This window comes from Cheilinus undulatus, linkage group 14 (assembly GCF_018320785.1).
Source record: "Cheilinus undulatus linkage group 14, ASM1832078v1, whole genome shotgun sequence".
Lineage (NCBI taxonomy): Eukaryota > Metazoa > Chordata > Actinopteri > Labriformes > Labridae > Cheilinus > Cheilinus undulatus.
In genome coordinates this window covers 29387833-29409453 of record NC_054878.1, presented here as the reverse complement: position 1 = coordinate 29409453, position 21621 = coordinate 29387833, and the positions used below count along the sequence as shown (strand labels likewise).

Here is a 21621-nt window from a genome sequence, read left to right as displayed (position 1 = left end):
CAGACCAGGACCTCCAGCTCTCTCTGGAATGGTTTGCAACCGAGTGTGAAGCGGCTGGGATGAGAATCAGCACCTCCAAATCTGAGACCATGGTCCTCAGTCCGAAAAGGGTGGAATGCCCTCTCCAGGTTGGGAATGAGATCCTGTCCCAAGTGGAGGAGTTCAAGTATCTCGGGGTCTTGTTCACGAGTGAGGGAAGTATGGAGCGGGAGATCGACAGGGAGATCGGTGCGGTGTCAGCAGTGATGCGGTCTCTGCATCGGTCTGTCATCGGTGAAGAAAGAGCTGAGTCGAGAGGCGAAGCTCTCGATTTACCAGTCGATCTACGTTCCCACCCTCACCTATGGTCATGAGCAGTGGGTAATGACCGAAAAGAACGAGATCGCACCAGGGTGTCTGGGATCTCCCTTAGAGATAGGGTGAGAAGCTTGGCCATCTGGGAGAGACTTGGAGTAGAGCCGCTGCTCCTCCGCGTTGAGAGGAGCCAGATGAGGTGGCTCGGGCATCTGGTCCGGATGCCTCCTGGACGCCTCCCTGGTGAGGTGTTCCGGGCAAGTCCCACTGGAAGGAGACCCTGGGGAAGACCCAGGACACGCTGGAGAGACTATGTCACTCGGCTGGCCTGGGAACGCCTCGGGATTCCCTGGGAAGAGCTGGATGAAGTGGCCGGAGAGAGGGAAGTCTGGGCTTCCCTGCTTAGGCTGCTGCCCCCGCGACCCAATCTCAGATAAACGGAAGAAGATGGATGGATGGCATATCTATTTTTGGAGAATGGTGCCTTTGTGATCAATCAATAAGTGCGCCGTGTCTGCGCTCTGCCTCCCTGCACAGAAACTCTCTCATCAGATCTCTTCTGTAAATGCATCCTCTTCCGTAAAACGTCAACTTCTGCCGTTGTTTAGTTTGTGAATTTATGTTAAAATTCCATAAAGTTCCTGCGCTGATTCTGATTGTGAATTAATAAACATTAAACTTCCCTGCTCAGATCAGCTGTTTTGAAATCATCTCCTGGGTGAAAACAAATAATGACGATGTTTATTTAAAGGTCATTTAATGAAAGAAAGGATACTGATGATAACAGTAAACAGAAACACAGTGAGGGAGAGAAAGAAGCCAAACTGATAAGCTACCAACCTATGTAGCCTATGAGAGAAGAAGAGAGGTTCACAGGAGGCGGCAAGATGAGTTCATGTTAGTTTAGTTTTGAGGAAAACACACCAATAAAACAGGTAGCATTAATTCCAATTTATCAGCTATAATTTAAATAATTAACCCTCAGTGATAACAGTTTTTTTAAATAAATGGTAATAATAATGGTAAGACACAGGTCTGTGGTAGTATTTTGTATATTATCCTTGTTGATGACCTAATTGTAGCTCATGCCATTTTCAGTATCTGTATCATGTTAAATCTTTATCAGAAGGTCAGACCAGGAAAATTTATTTGAAATTGTCCAATCAAACTGAAACCAGTACCCCTCTGGTTTAATTACCACAAGGGCATAAAAATGTTGAAAGACAACGACATTTAATAGATTTTGCCAGATAATTTTGTTCTGGAAGTACACGAGATTGAAGCATTAAACTTTCAAATATACAAAATTTCAATTATTTGTTTTAAAATTATACCAACATTTACAGCAAAAAAAAAAGTCAGGTGTGGAATAATCGTTCATTAATCGTAATTGAGGAAAAAAATTAAATTTATCACGATTTTGATTAGGGATGCACAATATTGGATTTTTGCCTTTAGCCGATATGCCGGTATTTACAGATTCATTTTTGCCGAAACGGTTATCGATACTGATATTTAAATATGCTTTTCAGACAAGAAATTTCAGTCCTTTTGGACTGGGGTCTCATCGGTCCCATCGGTCTGTTGGTTCAGCCTAAAACTCCACTAATTTATTGGTATATATATAGACAAAATTTATAGTCCATTTATCCTGAAATACACAGGCAAAATATAGGATGTTAATATTGGCAGAAATTTTGATATCTGTGGATACCGATACCAGAATGATAATATCGCATCCCTAATTTAGTTTTTTGCCATAATTGCCCAGCCCTAAACCAGGTCCATATAGGTTAAATTACAGGAAACTCAATATATGACCACATATCAATGTCCATGGTGCACTTTGTCTTCAGTAAACAGTATGTTCCTCTAGTTTTCCTCGTTTCCCCAGTGAACAGACAGCTGTGTATCAGAATGCTGCAAGTGACATTGTTTCGCATCCTTTTTAGTGATGATTTCTTTCTTTTTTTTTTTATTTGCTATTTTGAGGTTTAAACTGCTGGACATTCAAGAGGGAATTTACCAGTGTGCCAAAAATCTTCCCCTCTGTGAACAGCTTTTCCTCATCATGATAGATTCATGTCTCAATGCCTTTAATTACCATTAGGTTAAATACATAATGATAAGTAATTCGTCATTTTTGTAACTCTGATTGATGTATCTGACTTAATGTGCTGTTCCCTGTGTGTACGTGCACAACTTCATGCACATGTATTAGTTTGTTGTGAGTGAGTGTGTGTGTGTGTTTAATAGAGCAATTATGGCCCCTCCCTCAAAAATTGATGTCATGAGGGACTAAGTGTCGGATGGCAAACAGTGGGTCACACATGGGCTGTGTTTGCATTTTGAGGGGAATGGGATAACAGTAGGAGATGGGTAGCAGGTGAATTTGGGGTTTATATGTGTGTGTTTGTGTGTCCAGGTTTTCTCTTGTGTTAGCAGATATTGGCATTATTTGTACATGCAGGGGGTAACAGATGGCAGAGAAAATTATGGCTGTGTATCTGTGTCTGTGTGTGCTTGAAAGGGGATAGCAGCTCTAAGCCAGTATTACAGTCAATTTATATCACTTAGCCGTGTCAGAGGTATGAAATATGTACTGCAGAGGGAGTTGTATGTATGTCTATTTAAAGGTGTGTCAAGTAAGGAGGGCAAAAATAGATGTGCATTTTCTGGTAGATTTTAAAGATTTATCATTACATTTGCAGGATTTTAAAACACTGGCTGTCTTTTTAAAAGTTGATATACAGCCCTGCTTCCAAAAACAAGCTGAAACATGGTGTAAATAGTACAAAAATACAAAGAAATATTTCAGTTGAAACTAAGATTTTTTTTCCAAGAAAAATGTGCATTCAGTTTTTTTAAATTTAATTCCAACAACACGTTTCAGAGAAGTAATGATGCAGGGATCACAAATAACTAATAACATTTACGCAAATGACTGTACTTGAGTAGTTTTTTGGGGTACTTGTACATTGTAAAATTTGCACTTGGAAAGGTATGGAAAACTGGAAAAGCAGTTGTTAGCGAACTTAACATCAGTTGATTTTTATGTGATTTTAACTCCATTCTGAGCAAACTGGTCTTCAGTGTTGGAGTTATTTGACAGTACTGATCCACCAGTGTTGGTTCAACACATGTAAAGAGTCAGTTCATCTATTCTTCGCCCAATGCTATTTCAGATCTGGGGGAGATATGTGGGTAGAGTTCCATCATGCCCTTGGGCAGAGTGTTGAAATGTGTTTTATACAGTCGCTAGAAAAAGTAGGTGAACGCTTTGAGATTTCTTGGATTTCTAAATTGGTCATCAAATGTGCTCCGATCTTCATCTAATTCACAACAATAGACAAACACAGTCTGCTTAAACTAATACTGCACAAAAAATGATATGTTTTCATGTTTTTATTGAACAAACCATGTAAATATTCACAGTGCAGGGTGGAAAAAGTATGTGAACCTCTAGGCTAATAACTGGTTGATCCTCCTTTGGAAGCAGTAACCTCAACCAAACATTCCTGTAGTTGCAGATCAGACCTGCACAATGGTCAGGAGGAATTTTGGACCATTCCTCTTTACAAAACTGTTTCAGTTCAGCAATATTATTCGGATGTCTGGTGTGCATCGCTCTCTTGAGGTCATGCCACAGCATCTCAATCGAGTTGAGGTCAGGACTCTGACTGGGCCACTCCAGAAGGCATATTTTCTTCTGTTGAAGCCATTCTGTTGTTGATTTACTTCTATGCTTTGGGTCGTTGTCCTGTTGCATCACCCATCCTCTGTTGAGCTTCAGTTGGCGGACAGATGGTCTTAAGTTTTCCTGTAAAATGTCTCGATAAAATTGGGAATTCATTTTTCCATCAATGACAGCAATCCGTCCAGGCCCTGAGGCAGCAAAGCAGCCCCAAACCATGATGGCCTCTCCACCATATTTCACAGTTGGGATGAGGTTTTGATGTTGGTGTGCTGTGCCTTTTTTTCTCTACACATAGTGTTGTGTGTTCCTTCCAAACAACTCAATTTTGGTTTCAACTATGGACAGAATATTTTGCCAGTGGTGCTGTGGAACATCCAGGTGCTCTTTTGTGAACTTCAAATGTGCAGCAATGTGTTTTTTGGACAGCAGTGGCTTCCTCCATGGTGTCCTCCCATGAACTCCATTCTTGTTTAATGTTTTACTTATTGTAGATGTGTCAACACAAATGTTGGCATGTGCCAGAGATTTCTGTAAGTCTTTAGCTGACACTCTAGGATTCTTCTTCACCTCATTGAGCATTCTGTGCTGTGTTCTTGCAGCCATCTTTACAGGACAACCATGCCTAGGGGGAGTAGCAACAGTGCTGAACCTTCTCCATTTGTAGACAGTCTGTCTTACTGTGGACACATGAACATCAAGGCTTTTAGAGATACTTTTGTAACCCTTTCCAGCTTCATGCAAGTTAACAATTCTTGATCATAGGTCTTCTGAGAGCTCTTTTGTGCCAGGCATGGTTCACATCAGGCAATGCTTCTTGAGAAGAGCAAACTCAAAACTGGTGTGTGTTTTTTATAGGGCAGGGCAGCTTTAACCAACACATCCAATCTCATCACATTGATTGGACTCCAGGTTGGCTGACTCCTGGCTCCAATGAGCTCTTGGAGATGTCATTAGCCTAGGGGTTCACATACTTTTTCCACCCTGCATTGTGAATGTTTACATGTTTTGTTCAATAAAAACATGAAAACATATAATTATTTGTGCAGTATTAGTTTAAGCAGACTGTGTTTGTCTATTGTTGTGAATTAGATGAAGATCGTAGCACATTTGATGACCAATTTATGCAGAAATCCAAGAAATCTCAAAGGGTTCACATACTTTTTCTAGCGACTGTATGTGCTCAGTAGTGTTTGAATGTTGCCTGTTTTTCAGTGATCCCTGCTGGGGTTTTTTTGCTTATGTTTCTAGTGGATTGTTGTTACCCTCGCCAAGGAGGTTATGTGATCGGCAGGGTTTGTTAGTTTGTCAGTTAGTTTGTTAGTTAGTTTGTTTGATAGTTTGTTTGTTAGCAACATAACTCAAAAATTTATGGACGGATTTTGATGAAATTTCCAGGAAATGTCAAATAGCTTAAGGAAGAACTGATAAGATTTTTGGAGTGATCCGGATCACCGTCTGGATCCAGGAATTATTTAAAGGATTCTTTACTATTGGGAGATAGGGCTAACAGCGGAGGTATGCGCTCTCCGAGTGCTTTTCTTGTTTTTGATGCGAGACAAATTTGCATCGTAAGTGAAGTTATCCACTGAGTTAGAGTTCCTGCCTGTATCTTGAGCTGTTCCTAAAAGATGAATAGTGCATATTCTTCATCAGTGTGCATTGCCTTGCTATGAGGATGCATTTCTGCTTTGCTCTTGCCAGAAGAGACCAACCTTAGCACTGATTTTCAAGAGTTACTGCAGCTCTGTCATATTGTGAAATATTTAACACAAAAGTGTAGTTTAACTATATGTAGTTGGGACTGATATAGATGTCTTTAAAGCATTAGATTTAACTCTACATGAGTTCAGTGTACTCGGTAATATTTTTCCCGGTATATATTCTATATTTTTCTTTATGGTAGAGATTTGACTTTAACTGAACAACCTGGTTGGTGAGCTATTCTCTTGTTGTTCTTGCTAATAAGGGTAAAATCATATTTTACTGTACAACCCCTCAGTAGTTTCTTTATAGGCCCTTCTGGCACACTTTGATCATGCCACTGCAACATCTCCCTGCAGCCACAGTGATGTAGAATAAGTCACTGCTCTTTCATGTCTTATTTCACTTAAAAATGCTCACAGACAACTCAGTGGACTAGTCAATAGTCATCTGAACCTTGTGATAACAAACATTTACCTTTTTACTGTTCCCTTGTTTCTCTTTCAATCCATGGCAAGTTCTTTTTTTCCATGGTTGATTTCATGTCATAATCATCAATCAATCCAAAGCTCCTTATTGTCTTACAAAATAAAAGCAGGCCTGTATCCAAATATCCTTAGCATTAGACAAATCAGAAATCCAAAATGAAACAAAAGCAGTCTTAAAAGCAAAATGGTGAAATGGCAAAATCTAACTAAAAGTTAACATTAATTACAATCAATTACAGAAATTCAGAGATTAATCAAATTTTTAAAGTGTCACTATTTAGCCCTAGTTTCAACATTTTATATGTTGCCCCAGTGCTAACTCAATCAAATAGGGGGCTTTAAGGATTAATTAAATATCAAATTCTGATTTCATTCACGCTAATGCTTTATCCCATCTTTCTTAAGTGGCAGGGTTTTATTTGGCCACATATCTGTTTATTCACGGTTTCAGACTAACATTTAGAATCACTCTTCTCCTTCTAGTCGACTGGAGTGGACTGTGTCACAGTGGGGTGGATACCTAGAGAGTGCTGCACAACTACGATGCTGGATGGAGGCTGTGGAACGGGAGGTGTGCGCCCCTCTCACTCCTCAGCCTGGGCCCAGAGAAAAGGCCACCCAGCTTGAGAGACTCAGAGCCCTGTTGGCTGACCTAGAGGACCACCAGGTGGCACTGTCCAGCCTGGAAGAAAAAGCCAGAGAACTGTTCAAAAAGACAGGTGATGCTGGCTTTAACCACGGAGCCCGCACTCAGCTGCAGGCACAGTTTGATGACCTCACAGCTTTGGTAGAGGTACAATATTTTTTATACCTTTCTGAATCTTTAAAGAAGTACTTGAAATATTAACAGACAACTCACTGAATGACATTTTTTCAGATTCAATTCTGTTTGTTTTTGTCTTTAGGAAAGAGTACGTCTTGCTCAGGCAGTGGTGTTGGAGCATCAAGAATACCTGGAAGCTGTCAGAGAGCTCACTGACTGGCTGATGACTGCAGGAGAAGAGCTGCAGCACTGGTCGGATACATCAGGAGACTCTGTCTCCATCAAAAAGAAACTGTCAGAAGTGAGGGTAAGACAGGGTGTCAGCATACAAAAAATAACGCCGCTTGTTGATGATGGCTGACACTTCTTTTGTACTTTTTAAATACACTTCTTTCAAGATCTGACGATTTAACAATACAAAGCAAGAGAAATCCTGATCAGCTCTTGGTCCATTCATTGACTGATAATAGTGAAGCACATATGACAGGTGACAGGCCCATTGTTCTGCAGAGTGGCTACCCTGTTTGTGTGCCTTTATGTTATCACTATTATATTGTAGTGAAAGCAAAACATTGAGCATGTTTTGGACTTTATCTATTCAGAAGCAAATGTATCTCTCCATTTGAACATGTTTTGAAGTTGCAGGTTTGCCTCAGGGATGCTTCACATGTGTGATGCTAGAGTAAATGATTGCTAAATTACCTGAACCATTTCAATCTCAATAGTCTCCTGCTATAAAGTAGGGCATGCTATGTAGGGAATTGAAATTGGTTCTCATATCACAGCTAGATATCTCTGTTTCTTCCTAGTACATTTAAATGCCAATAATTTTGCCTATTACCGTGAAAAAAGGTAAAAGAGAGCAGCAATGGAATTAGAGCTTAAGCTTTGCCTGCTTAATATTACCTCTGCAGTTATAGTGGAGAGAAAACTTGTAAAAGGATATTGATTTGCATGTAAATTTCACACAGGAGTCCTAATTATCACATTAGAAATGTGTGTTTGTAGAGCCTTGGTGTGAAGCAGGAAACATAATTTGATGTTTGTACAAGCTTGTTCCATTATTTTCATTTCCTATTCAAGGTTAATGTTCATATCTTTCTACTCACACACACTTACTTTATCAGATGCTTTCATTAGCTGACTAATATCAATTTCCCTTCAAGTGTTTGCGTTTCACACCTGCCCTGATTTGTAATAGCTACCTCCATGCAGAATAAGAGGTAGAGGTAGAAATAGAGGGAGATTAAAATAGTGTAAGAATGCTGAGAGAGAAAATGAAAATACAGAAATCAGAGCCAGTCTTGCAAAAACAGAATCAAAGAGATGAAAAATAGGAAATGTTTGAACAGGAGAGTGAAGCCTGTGTGGGCAGCTTTAAATAGAATCCGCTGCATCTGTAGATGCCGTTTCCCTAGCCACAGTTTCCGTAGCAACTTTGTCGTCTATCTACCCTCCCTATCTCTTCAGGAGCGTGTGGAGTGTCGGCTCCTGGAGGGCCGAGAGCGCTTGACTCGGGTGCGTCGGAGCGCTGCGTCGACAGCGGAGCACACAGCAGCGGGCGGCTGCGAGGCCATGGACCGACAGCTGGGGGCGCTGTCACAGGCTCTGGAGCAGTGGGAAGGGGCAGCACTGAGGGCACGGGACGGTCTCGAGGGGGCTCTTGCTGCTGCTGCTGCATCAGAGGAGGAGTATGACCGCCTCACGGCCCGCCTCGAAGAAGAGCTGAAGGAGCTTGACGGACGACTGAGGGGGTGGAGCCAGGAGTTGATCAAAGCTGAGGGGCGGAGCAACGGCGAGGAGGCGGTGGAGGGATGGCAGCTGGCTAAGGTACAGAACTATGTCTTAATTTTTCACTGTTTTACTCCACACAATAGCTTATTCAAATGTGATGGATATTAAAAAAACACCCAATTCAGCAGGGATTTTAGTCAGCCAACTGTCATGTGTAAAAATCTTTGTGCAGCTTATGTGCAGTACTGTACTTTTTTAGTTTTAGAGAAAGTGATTAGCATTGTTAAATACCCACACACTCACACTCTGCAGACATACATTTTCTGCATTCAGGCACGCTTCCTCTGTCAGTAATTATCCATTATATTTGTTAATCCTAAAAAAAGATTAGTTTGTAAATCAGCTTTACTGGGATGATGAACGAGTGACAGCTACAATCCCATCAGTTTCCCTTGTTTTTCTCTTCCCCTTCCATCCGCTACACCCCTCCCCCTTTAATTCTTTTGGCCATTATTTTCCACTATCTCTCCTGCCCAAACATTCCCCCTTCCAGATCCTTCCCCTTTACCCTTTCTTTACTCTGACATGTTTGAACTCAATCGTAACATGATGTCTGTCTGTACTGTTGGGGATGTTTCTCCTCACCTCCCCTGCGGCTCGATTTCTAACCTCCACAGGATGTTTACATTGTGACAATTTCTCTGTATTGTCAAAGGCGAGACAGCATGTCCACCCTCGGCTTCTCCGGCCATGCCTTTCACCGGTTTTCTTCAATTTAGGGCTGTCAAAGATCATAGGAGGAGTCTTTCCCTCCTCCTCCGCTTCTCTCTCTCCCTCCTCCTCCTCCTCCAGCCCTTTTCCTGTATCAAGCCTTGTTTTCGTTACGGGTTCGTTTGTGCGCGATTCCAACCAGTCCTGCATCTGCAAGGGCTGACAGCTGAATTCCACTGGGAGAGAGTGTGAGAGTGTGGGAGAGGGAGGAAAAATGTGCGAGAGGGGATGAGCGTAAGGAGCGGGAGGAGGTGGGAGAAGAGAAGAGGGAAGAGAAAGTAGTGGAAGGACAGGAGGAGGGAAGGAGAAGAGAGAGAGGAGAGCATCGAGTGCAGGAGAGCAGGGAGAGAGGGAGGGTTGTTTATTGGTCATACGTCAGGAAGAGAGCGAGCGTGCCAGAGTCACAGAGAGAAAGGGAGAGCTTGTACATATTTCATGGGACAGGATTTCATGACTGTGTGAGTGCAGAATGTGAACCACGCTGAGGAGAGCGGGAGAACGCTATCCACAGCTCCTTCCTGCCACACTGCGCGAGGAACAGAAATGCTTTTGTACGAACAGCACTGTGAGTATGTGTTGCACCGTGTGTGTGAATGCGAGGAGAGCTAGAAAGACTGAGCAAGGGTGTGAATAGGAATGTGAGTGCACTTATTGAAGGGTGTCATACAGATCTGTTGGGTGCTTGTCTTCCCTTGACATGGCACGCACACACTAAACCTGAGTGTGTCTGTTTTGCGCTGTTAGGACATTCTGGAGGGCTTGCAGAGCGCCGAGCCGATGGCAGAGAAGTTGAAGAGCCAGCTGAATGACCTGGTACGATACTCCAGGGACTTGGGCTCACAATCAGACCGGGTCACTGCGCTTATCAAACAGCACAACAGGTGAGAGGGGTCTTCCTGCTTCTGGTAACAGCCTTGTGTTTTTAATCATGTTGACTTCATATGACGCTGAAATGTTCGTCCTAAGGCTTAAAGCTTTGAACTCTCATGGCAAAAGTAGCTTAATGGAGGTTTTACCCATCCAGAACTCCACTCTGTAAAACATAAAAGAACATATAACACATCTGCTTTGCATAATTGCAAATCTCCTTTTGCTATAAATACGATCACTGTCATGTTTTTTGCTTGTACTTTCTGTATCATGATTTTCGGAGTCATAATCAGAAGTAGGCTACTTCATTAATCCCCAAGGGGTAATTCGTAATGCATTCTAAAGTAAGTAATTCTGATGAGAGATGCTAATCGCAATAGGATTTGAAACAAAATGTAAAGCAATATGAGCTGAAATGATACAGTGAAATATGATTAATATGTGATGATGCTATGTGCTGGAATACAACATGACACTATATAGTATGTTACGCTAAAATGTGAAACGATACAATGCAATATGGTGCGATTCAATCTGATACAATACAGTACGGTATGATACACGATACAATATATGCTAAGAACCATATGATACAGTCTTGCAAAATATATAGCGGTATGATACTATAAGTTACCAGATGGTAAGATACTGTAAAAAACAGAATGATACAATACAAAAGGACAGCGTTTCCCAAACTTCTGTATGCTGCAGCTCAGTCTGAGACCTTAAAATCCTCTTGGCCCCACCAAAACCCTTTGAATATTTACAGTCATATTTTAGTCTCACAAACAGAGTATTTAAATGCAAATGCATGGCTTTTAGAGCCATTAACATTGGTCAGAAGGTCTCTGTGGGTTCACAAAGGACAATTAATGACCCAGTGCCATTTATTTTGTTTTTAGAACCCATCTAAATTCACTTAAATTTTCTTTCCCGATATATATCTCTTTAAAGGTACTTTGTGACATAGCAAACTATTTCCTAGTAGCATTAATGTCTCTGAAGACACTTTCTAGTTCTTAAAATTGGTGAGCAGCATTGTACAATGTTTAATGAAGTGTCACCAGTTAATCCAGTGCCGCTTTAGCCAGGACACCGGTGCCATACATATGACAAAATAAATGATAAAATGGTGACACGAGTTAAAACTTCTGTCTATGTTTATTACTTTTACTTTTATTACTACTTAATGGTACATTATGACAATCTGGCCCATGTTAGCAGTAATCCCACAAAACAGTTTTATCAGTTAATGTTTCTAAAGAGGAGTTGGGATTACTGTGTGACTCACAGAGGTACAATATGATATGAGACAATACAAGACAATACATTACCACATGTTACAACACAATACATTATGATACACAAAATATAATACAATAGGAAACAGTACAGTATGATATGATTGGGTACAATATGATATGACATGCTACAACACAATACAGTATGATACAATAGTATACAATACAAAACAATATGATACAATACAAAACAATACGACACAATACAGCATGATACAATAGTATACAATACAAAACAATATGATACAATACAAAACAATACGACACAATACAGCATGATACGAAACTACACAATACAGTATGATATGATACAACACAATACAGTATGACACAATATGACAAAATACAAGACAATACAGTATGATACTGTAACACAACAATACAGTATGATAAAATACAACACACTACAGTATGATACGATATAACATAATACAACACAATACAGTATGATACATTAAGACAAAATACAACACAATACAGTAGGATACGATATGACAATATGACACAATACAGTATGATACAATACGACACAATACAACACAATACAGTATGACAAGATAGGACACAATAAAATATGATTCGATACAACACAATACAGAATGATTTGATTTGACACAATTCAACCCAATACAGTATGACAAGATACGACACAATACAGTATGATACGATACGACGAAATACAACAAAATACAGTACGGTACGGTACAATACAACACAGTACAATATGACACGGTACAACACAGTCGTAATCAGGTGACTCACAGATATACAATATGATATGAGACAATACATTACCATCTTTTACAACACAATACAGTATGATATGATACGACGAAATACAACAAAATACAGTACGATATGGTACAATACAACACAATACAGTATGACACGATACAACACAGTCATAATCAGGTGACTCACAGATGTACAATATGATATGAGACAATACATTACCATCTTTTACAACACAATACAGTATGATACGCAAACTACAATACAATATGAGACAATACAGCATGTTATGATTAGGTACAATATGATTCAACACGTTATGACAAAATACAATATGATACAATATTACACAATATTACACAATACAGTATAATATGATACAACAGAATACAACATGATATGATAGAATACAATACAACCCAAATCAATATGATACAATACAACACTATACGACACAATACAGTATGATAGGGTAGGACACTACAGTATGATATTGTACGACACTTCAGTATGATACGGTACAACAAAATAGAGTATGACATGATACAACACAATACAGTATAATAAGATACAACACAATACAATACAAAACTATCTCAGCTGTCATTGGGAGAGAGGTTGGGTACACCCTGGACTGATCGCCAGTCAATTGCAGGCCTGACGTATAGAGACAAACAACCAGGCACACCCACATTCACACCTACTGACAGTTTTATTTAGGGTTGGGAATTATGGAGTAACTCTCAACATTGCAATACGATACTAAATGACATGATACAGCTTCAGCAGGTCAACATGTGTCTGGTCCTACTCAAGGTTTCTGCCTTGTCAAGGGGAAGTTTTCTTTACCAGCAGAGGTGTCAAAAGTATTCACATTCATTACTCGGGTAGAATTATAGATACTAGGGTTTAAAAAGACTTCTGTAGAAGTTGAAGTGTCAACTCAAGCTTTTTTACTCAAGTAAAAGTGTAAAAGTACTGGTTTCAAAACTACTTAAAGTATAAAAGTAAAAGTAATGTAAGGGGGGGAAATACCATTAAGGAAAAAAGTTTAGGCCGCACCACAGGGACCTATAGTGCACTTCCCCACCTCCCCAAAAAAACATTTTTCTAAAGGCCATAATGACTATAATGTTACATTAAAATGTTGATGTTGAAAAATTTGGGATGCACCTGCTTCAGCCGCATTTATGCCCATTGAAAATGAACGCATTTTAGTACAATGCAAATACATTCAAGAACCACGTATGTGTACTACCAACCTCCTTGCTGGTGCTTGGTTGGGACATTTTGCTCGAGTTCTCGAGTCTCTGCCACGGACATCTTCATACTAGGCAACATACGTCTGCTACTTCCTTGCTGGAGTGGACGTGATTTGTGTCATGTGCACAGGTACAATGGATCGCATACAAAACAATAGGGTGTCGGAATGGTATTATGTTTATACTTCTCATCCAACCGCAATCAAATTCACTCTATCCAGATGGCGTGACTTATCTGGATAGGTTTTTGGGTTTTTTATTTGTATTTTTTTGAACAATGACAAGCCAGAATGGATACAAGCTGAAATGAAATAGGAGTAATGAGGCTATTTTTAAAATGTAAGGAGTAGAAAGTCTAGATAATTGCTTGAAAATGTAAGGAGTAGAAGTAAAAAGTATGCTGAAAAATAATTACTCGGGTAAAGTATAGATACCCAAAATTTCTACATGAGTAAGGTAACCAAGTATTTGTACTTAGTTACTTGAGACCTCTGTTTACAAGTGAAACTTTGCTGAATGTTGCTTATAGCAGAGCTCATGGTATATTAATTTAGGGTATTTCTTTAATAACAAATCAAAGAGTATGGTCTAGACCCACTATTTTTGTAAAGTGTTTTAAAATAACTTACAAAAAAAATAACATTACAGATATGTAGCTCACAACAATGATACTGATAAACCACAGTATTAATTTATTTTTTTCATTGTAATTTATTGTTATTCTCACCTCTCTGTATGCTGCATTCTTTAGACCAGTGGTTCTCAACTGGTGGGTCGGGACCCAAAAGTGGGTAGTGGAGCCCTTTTCAGTGGGTTGTGAATGTGTTCTTGGAAATAAAATTGTGTCAAGAATGTCAAGAAAACTCTTTCCAAGCAAGCTTGTATTGCCTCACATCTTTGATTTGTGGCATGTTTTGCATCTTTGAGGTTCAAACTGGGATATTTTTTCATTTGGTAAACCTGATTTGTCAAACATGATCAGAAATTTGGGTCGCAGATTTTCATTTGGAAGTTGATGGTGGGTCCCGAGGCTGGACCAGTTGAACCACTGATTTAGACCCTTCCCACTACTGTCCTACATTATCCTACTACTGTCTTCTTTTATCTGCTGTCAGCCACTTCTTTGGCCAATTAACTTGTGTTACTTCATTCATGTCATTAGGGTATCTGTGAGGAGTCATGAAGTAGTGAGGAGGTGTGAGACACTGTTAGAGCAAGGACAAGGATATAGGCTATGGCCTGATTGATGTGTGTCTCACCTCTTATTCTGATACAGAGTAGAACCATTTTATGGAGCTCTATTTTAATAGCAGTGAGAAGGCATCTTGCACACGCATTTATCAATAAAGCGCAGAAAACAGACACTGCATCTAATGCTTAATATTTCTTTCATAGCACAGCAAATGTGTCCAAGAATCACAATGAAATAGGGCAGAGTTTTCACTACAATCGCCTCTCTGATGCTTAAGTGGGAAGGATTACAGCTTTGTTTTACAAGCATACCCACAAGGAGTGGGTGTACGTGTGTGTGGCCATCTCGCACACAGAGCATGTGGGTGTTTGTGTGTGTGCTTAATAGCCAGACGAAAGTGAAAGATGACAGAGAGCAGCAGAGCCACCAGTTGCTACGCGACATTTGACTACCTTCTCTTCACCTCTGCTTGTTTCTTATTTTTGCTGCCATCTCGGGTTAATTTTATGCAAGGCTGAGAATGATTTAAAGGAAAGCAGTTACATTTGGATGGTCTTTTTTTCCATGCTGATACATGTTTGTCTTGTTACTGAGCTCTAATTGACAGCTTTTCACCTCATAAGTTAGCTTGTGTTTGTGTAGCACATGCTTGTGAACACATCATGCAGCGTTTTTCTAAAGAACAGCAAAAAAGAACATCTATGCCCACAGCCAAACATATTTAACACATGCTTACACAAGTGTGAACATCCACAGTTGCACAAATATCCTCCTTAATTTGCATAGATGCAATATTAACAGAGACATTTTGAGATATTGCCAGGCAGTGTGACTAACATTCGTTGGCAGACAATCTTAGTGAGGTCAACTTGTTGAAGACGCTTTGGCGGGAAAGTGGGTTTGGCTGCTGATTTGCACAAAAAAAAAAATCCCAGCACCCATCCTAGTTCGCTTGGCTTTCAGTCTATAATGGACTTGGCTTGTGTACTTTTTGCACCTGTCCTGCATTAAGCACTGCAGGAAGAAAAGCAAGAACAGAGTGTAAAAGAAAGAGAGAGAGAGAGGAGAGGGGGGAAGAAACCACAGTATCTGTCCTTTTCATAGCATCGTCTGGATTCTGTCACAGCAGAAAAAGTGCTTCTTCTACACTCATGTTATCTCCACTGTGCTACCCCTTTATGCCCTCATCGCGTCATTGAAAACTCAAGGGGGTTCATGTGCATGCTGTGTGTCTGTGTGTTGATAAGGTTTTTTTCAAGTCTCCCTTTGGACATCACCTCTTGCTTAAACAGCTGCACACCTTGTTTTCCTGCTGTCATCCTTTCCATTCCTTCATCCACCCCCCCTCTATTTAACCTTCACCTACTGCCAGATATTTATGAGACCCAGTGACCCTTTTCTTCTGATGTCCGACGTTTTTGAATCCTGATTAATTCAGCTGTATGCAAATTAGATTTTTTGCATGTTAATTACTATAAAAGTCTCTTTGAATAAGTTTCCCTTTGTTTGTTGAATTATTTAGGAGGTAATTTTAACAGTTGTGTCATGTGCAATCAAAAATGCATTCATGTGTTAAATAAGTCTGTATCCTTGGACATCAGTCATTTTGCACGTATCATTCAGTGTCAGTAGAGGTAACATTGTGTTGAATAGCACACTGCAAGGCAGAAAGGTCTGCTGATGTCAAGGCTGATTGGCTTAAAACATGTTTTTGAAGGAGACTGGAATGTGTGTCTAATCACAGACCTACAATCAATGCTTCCCAATGTAACTCACTGAAAATGAAGTCTTTAGAAAGTCTTTAATGCAAGACTACAAGATCTTAAATTTTGTAGCTGTTTAATAGAGTAGGGTTTTTTATGCTTCTGTTTTCATATTTAGTTTTAATCACAAGTACGATTCACACTAGGTCTGGCATCAATTTTCAGTTAACATTCTGGCCTGTTGAGCTATCAGTGCATCCTTGAAGCTCCACTGTGTCCCTAGCTAGCAAGTGTGATCAAGTGATATGAGCATGGTAAATACAAGTTTCAGTGAAGTGGTTGGAGGAGAATGTATTGGAGCTGATGCTGGGCCCAATACTTGATAATATTTTACAGGAAGCAGTTTTGCAGTGAAACTCTTACGTAGTGTAATACTGTAAATGTTAGCACTGCTAGCATCTCAAAGAAAGCTGTATTTGCATACTACAAATAAAAATACTACCTGAATTTTCTTTTCTATTTTGTCCCATTTCATCTACTAGGGCTGTAGTTAACCATTTATTTGTAATTTTTCTTTTACTCTGGTTTGAGAATTTTCAGGAATTTCATGGGATTTTGGGGGAAATGTTTATTTGGTCATTAGGCTTTTTCAAAAAGTGTCATTGTCGTGTTAGATTATTGGATTATTCAGGAAATTTGGGCTATTTTATGGTTTTTAATGTTTAAATGTTTTCAGAGATTATCTTGGATATTTTAGGGAACTTTAGTGATTTTTTTATGTTTTGGAATTCTTTAGTTATTTTAAAGGGTTCTTTAAGACCTCCAGAACTGCTAGTGAAGTTTTAATACTTGTGTTCCATTATCAGAAAAATGACTCCGCCATATGGAAAAATGTTATTTAGATCTTCGGGGTTTTTTTTCAGAAAGTTCCACTGGGAGGTTTGTGAATGATTCAAGGAAATTTTGTTTATTTTTATGGTATTAAAAGACATGTTTAAAAGTTTTCAGAGAATTTATGGTAATGTCTATGATATTTAAGGGCATTTGGGGGGGGGGGATTTTTTTATAGTCTGGAAATATCTAATAATTTTAAAGGATTTTTTTCTAGTCCTCCAGAACTTTTTCTCAGAACTTTAAGGGGAAATTTAGTCATTCTTGGCCTTAATACTTTTTTGTGGTCCATCATCAGAAAATGACCCCACTATACATTTTTTCATGACTATGCCTTTTCTTATTGACTTAATGGCCCCTTACCATCTGATTGATGCAACCAAAACGTACGGGCAAAAATTTACTAGTGATGTGTTGTTTCTGCAGTAACAGTGCCTTCTGGAGATTTGTTGTGCTGTTGCTATCTTTAGAATTTTAAAAGCATAGTCTTTGTGAAAATGACTTCCTACAAGTGCAGAAATGATAATTTTGTTTTGTGTCCTATAGAAAGATAAGCCAGTTTTCCTCTTGTACAGACATCCTTTAGTGAAAACTACTTCTTGTTTGAAGAAAAGGTTTAGGTTTTAAACTTACAAGGTCTCACTTTTCCCTAGTAAGTTGGAGAAACTAAAAATGCATTTCAAGTAAAATCTCAGTTCTCGGGAGGATGTAGGAACAATGACAAAAGTAGTCTTGGAATGTAATTAGTTACTATAACACATCACTTTATCATCCCTTATCGCTGTCACTCTTTTCCCAGTCGTATTCTCTCTGTCGCACCCTGTTTCTTGCAGCATCAATCTGTCAGCTCTAGCTCTCTCCATCTTGTCGCCCCTGTGAACTCTTGCCCCACTCATATGTTGCCTCTCAACCCCCCACCCACGCAATGCCCCTCACCCCCCATCCCCCACCCTCCCTCTTTGCCCCCAACGCTCATTGCTTCCACTTCACCCATTTTGCCATTTCTCCACCTGGTCCTTTCTCACCCCTGCTACTCTCTGAGGCTCCTCTTTCCCCGCCTTCTCCGTAACGTGAGGACAGTATCTACAGTTTCTGAGCATCTGTGCATGTATTCCCTTTGTTTTGATGAGCACATGGGCAGCAGACAGCAAACATTCTCTCTGGTTGTGACTCCTTTCTTCCTGTATTTTGTAAGAGTTAATTTCATCCTGTGAGTATCTTATCTTAAGCCTTAATGACTCTTTTCTCCACAGTCTCAGTCTTCGTGCGTCCAGGGAGTGTCAAAATAAAGAGCGCTTGTTGGAGCAGAGGTTTCGTGCAGCCCTGAGAGACTTCCAGCAGTGGTTCGTCAACGCTAAAATCAGCACAGCCAAATGCTTTGATGTGCCACAAAATGTCTCAGAAGCCTCAACCGCTCTGGAAAGAATCCAAGTAAGATATACCTTTTGTACAGCTGATATGACAACTGTTATTTTAAGTGCCTTCTTACAACATCCTAGACATACATCAGTGTATTTTTGCAGCTTTTCATGTGTTGTTTCCCTTTATGTTGCTGATATCTCTTGGATGTAACTCTTTGTTTAGCCACCTCTGCAATTACAGGGACTCAGTTTATTGCTTCTGGAAATACAAAGTGCCTCACCTTCTGTGAACCAGAGACTTCTCCCAGGACAGACCTGCCAGACACAGAATAGCAAATACACAGATAGAATCAAATTTTTTACATCATATTATTTTGGGGAGAGAGGCAGAACTGGTCTTTTTGTTCATGACTGAATATTGCTTTAATTCCGCCTGTTGTGAAATATCTACATTTTTAATATCTTGTTCTAATTGTGGCATTGATAATAGTCATCACTCTACTGTCATATCTGGGAAAGTACCTACATGTCATAGGCCATTTACTATCTTTATTTAAGATGTAAACATTTCAGAGCAAGCAAGTGCTAGTAGTGGAGTAAAGGCAGTGTTTTATCCTGTGGGGGGAATCACTGAGAGTGCTAGGGGTGGTGGGAACTTGAAGGGAAGAGGAAGGAGATATAAAAAAAATTATCTAATAATAATGTGAGACGGTAATAATTTAATGTATTTTCTTAGATGTTTCTTATCAAAGTCTGGTTTTTACTACAACCAGTAGGCTATTAGAGGGGGGATGAGGGGGGATGGTGTCCCCCTTGTTAGCAAAATGTGACCAAAATGCATCCCCTTTGTAAACCTGCCATCCCTTGTCTGTCAGGGCAGAGCAGGCATGCTTAGTTGAGTATGTTCTGCCTGATTTATTGATCCTTTACAAAGTTTCCCATTTATGTATTAAACTGCAGCAGATCGCCACTGTTTGATTAGACCCCCGTGTTTTCACGTCGGCATTCCCATCCAGCATAACCTGTACTGTCCCATGCAGGGCCGGTTCTGGACATAGGGATAGGTTATAGGTGGTTGCCTAGGTCGCCACAGTGAGGGGAGCGCCGTCATGACCCCTGAACATTTTTAATAAGTCCACCAGTGTAACAGATCATCAGCTCCTGCACTCCTCTAACCTCTGCGCCCCTCGTTTGTGAAACGAGTCCAGCCTCACCTTGCTGCTGCCTGTCTCTCTCCCCATGCGCGCCCCCAGCACACGCACACTGGGAGCCCGGCAAGACATTCAGAGAAAAATAAGTTTTCTTTTTCCTTGTTCACACAGCACTGAACGGACAGGATGTAGAGATAGAGTCCTGCGTTGGACAGTGAACACCCTACCTGCCCATTCCTCCTGATTTCCTGATCATTAACACCTGCTTGTGCGGTGTGTGTCATCCCTCCCTCCCACCTGTACCCGCAACATGCGCGTCCAATTCCACCAAAAGTCTGACCATCCACGTAATGCACGGAATGACAGAAGCTGCGTTCAGGTTAAGAAATTACAATATTCCGTTCACTTAAGCACTGCCCTTGACAAATAAGGTTTTTCACTGTTCTAGTCAAAGTTTTCTCACTGAATGAAGCATGAAAGAAAACACTCACATCTTCGTCCTTAACAAGGTGCACCCCCCTTGTTAAAAATACAAATTGCCTACTGACTACAACAGTCTTTGATTTTGGAAAATAACACAAACCAAATGGCACATTGTATTTAAAAAGTGAGTAAGAGAGAATAATTGTTAAAACAAGGTTTATTGTTAGTACTACTGATCATTTTTGGTTACTCTTATAGGTTATTGGTAAGTCAGAGTTTGTAAGGCTTTAAGGTGTCAATGGATGAATGAATGGAAACATTATTCCATATTGTTTACACAGTGAATTGGCCAGATTCCATATCTGTCATCAGGCAGATCCATCTTGCAATCATTAAAACTGAAATTCTAATTCCCAGTTAGAAAATGAACCAGTCAGCATCATTTGAGGAGGGGGCAGTTACCAAGTGTCATTTAGTGGAAGCAATTGCAAGCCTGTAAACATGGCAGCCATCGAGGCGATAACATATCATTTATTTATTTAAAGAAGAGCAAAGGACTGCTTTGAAAGCTTTTCTCAGTGGAAAAGATGTTTTTGCTAATCTCCTGACCTTTGTCGGCATGAGTTTGACATGCCACCTGGCTCCACTGAGGTAGCAGCGATAACGGCTGACTCTTAAACTCACATTATATGGCTTATTCACTGTTGTGTGCACACCTACTGTGTCATATGTTTTGTTGCTCTGATTTGCCCATAATGAATATGACAGATAGAAAAAAAAGAAAGAAAAAAATGAATATGACAGGTTGTTCGTCCAGTCACTCTGATTTATTTTAAAGGTTCTGCCCTTCTTAAACACCAACTATGGTCCGTTACCCTCATGGATGCAAAACAGTTCGGCTGCAGCCTGTTTATTTCTGACGGCCACTCTCACAACTGTTCATCTGAGACACTGTACATCTCAGAACAGAAATACACGCTAAAACTGTCAAGATAAAATTGGATGAAACTTCAGTTTACAGTTATGGTAACGTTAGGATGACAGAAGTTCAAATTTAAAAACCTGACTTTAAGAAACCTCATTACAAAACATTTAATAAAGCCAAGTAAACAGTCTGCTGACAGCACCACAGACTAATTCCCATGCAGCCAGTGTAGCTTACATTGCTTGGTTAGCTATGCAGATACAGAGCTCCATAACTGACGTAGAAGAAAAATCAACTAAAACTGGAAATACATTGTGCTGGCAATTTACAGTAATTTCTCTTCTGAGATATACAGTACAATG

General features: G+C 40.0%; 1 protein-coding gene across 1 annotated transcript in view; it reads left to right on the top strand.

The window, feature by feature from the left end:
- Nucleotides 1-21621, top strand: part of syne1a (spectrin repeat containing, nuclear envelope 1a) — a 185856-nt gene that overhangs the window by 54079 nt on the left and 110156 nt on the right. Inside the window, exons 49-53 of the mRNA XM_041806166.1 lie at nucleotides 6664-6973; nucleotides 7086-7250; nucleotides 8414-8773; nucleotides 10193-10329; nucleotides 18653-18830. Of these exons, the coding sequence (XP_041662100.1) occupies nucleotides 6664-6973; nucleotides 7086-7250; nucleotides 8414-8773; nucleotides 10193-10329; nucleotides 18653-18830 (1150 nt within the window). The remainder of the gene's footprint in view (nucleotides 1-6663; nucleotides 6974-7085; nucleotides 7251-8413; nucleotides 8774-10192; nucleotides 10330-18652; nucleotides 18831-21621) is intronic.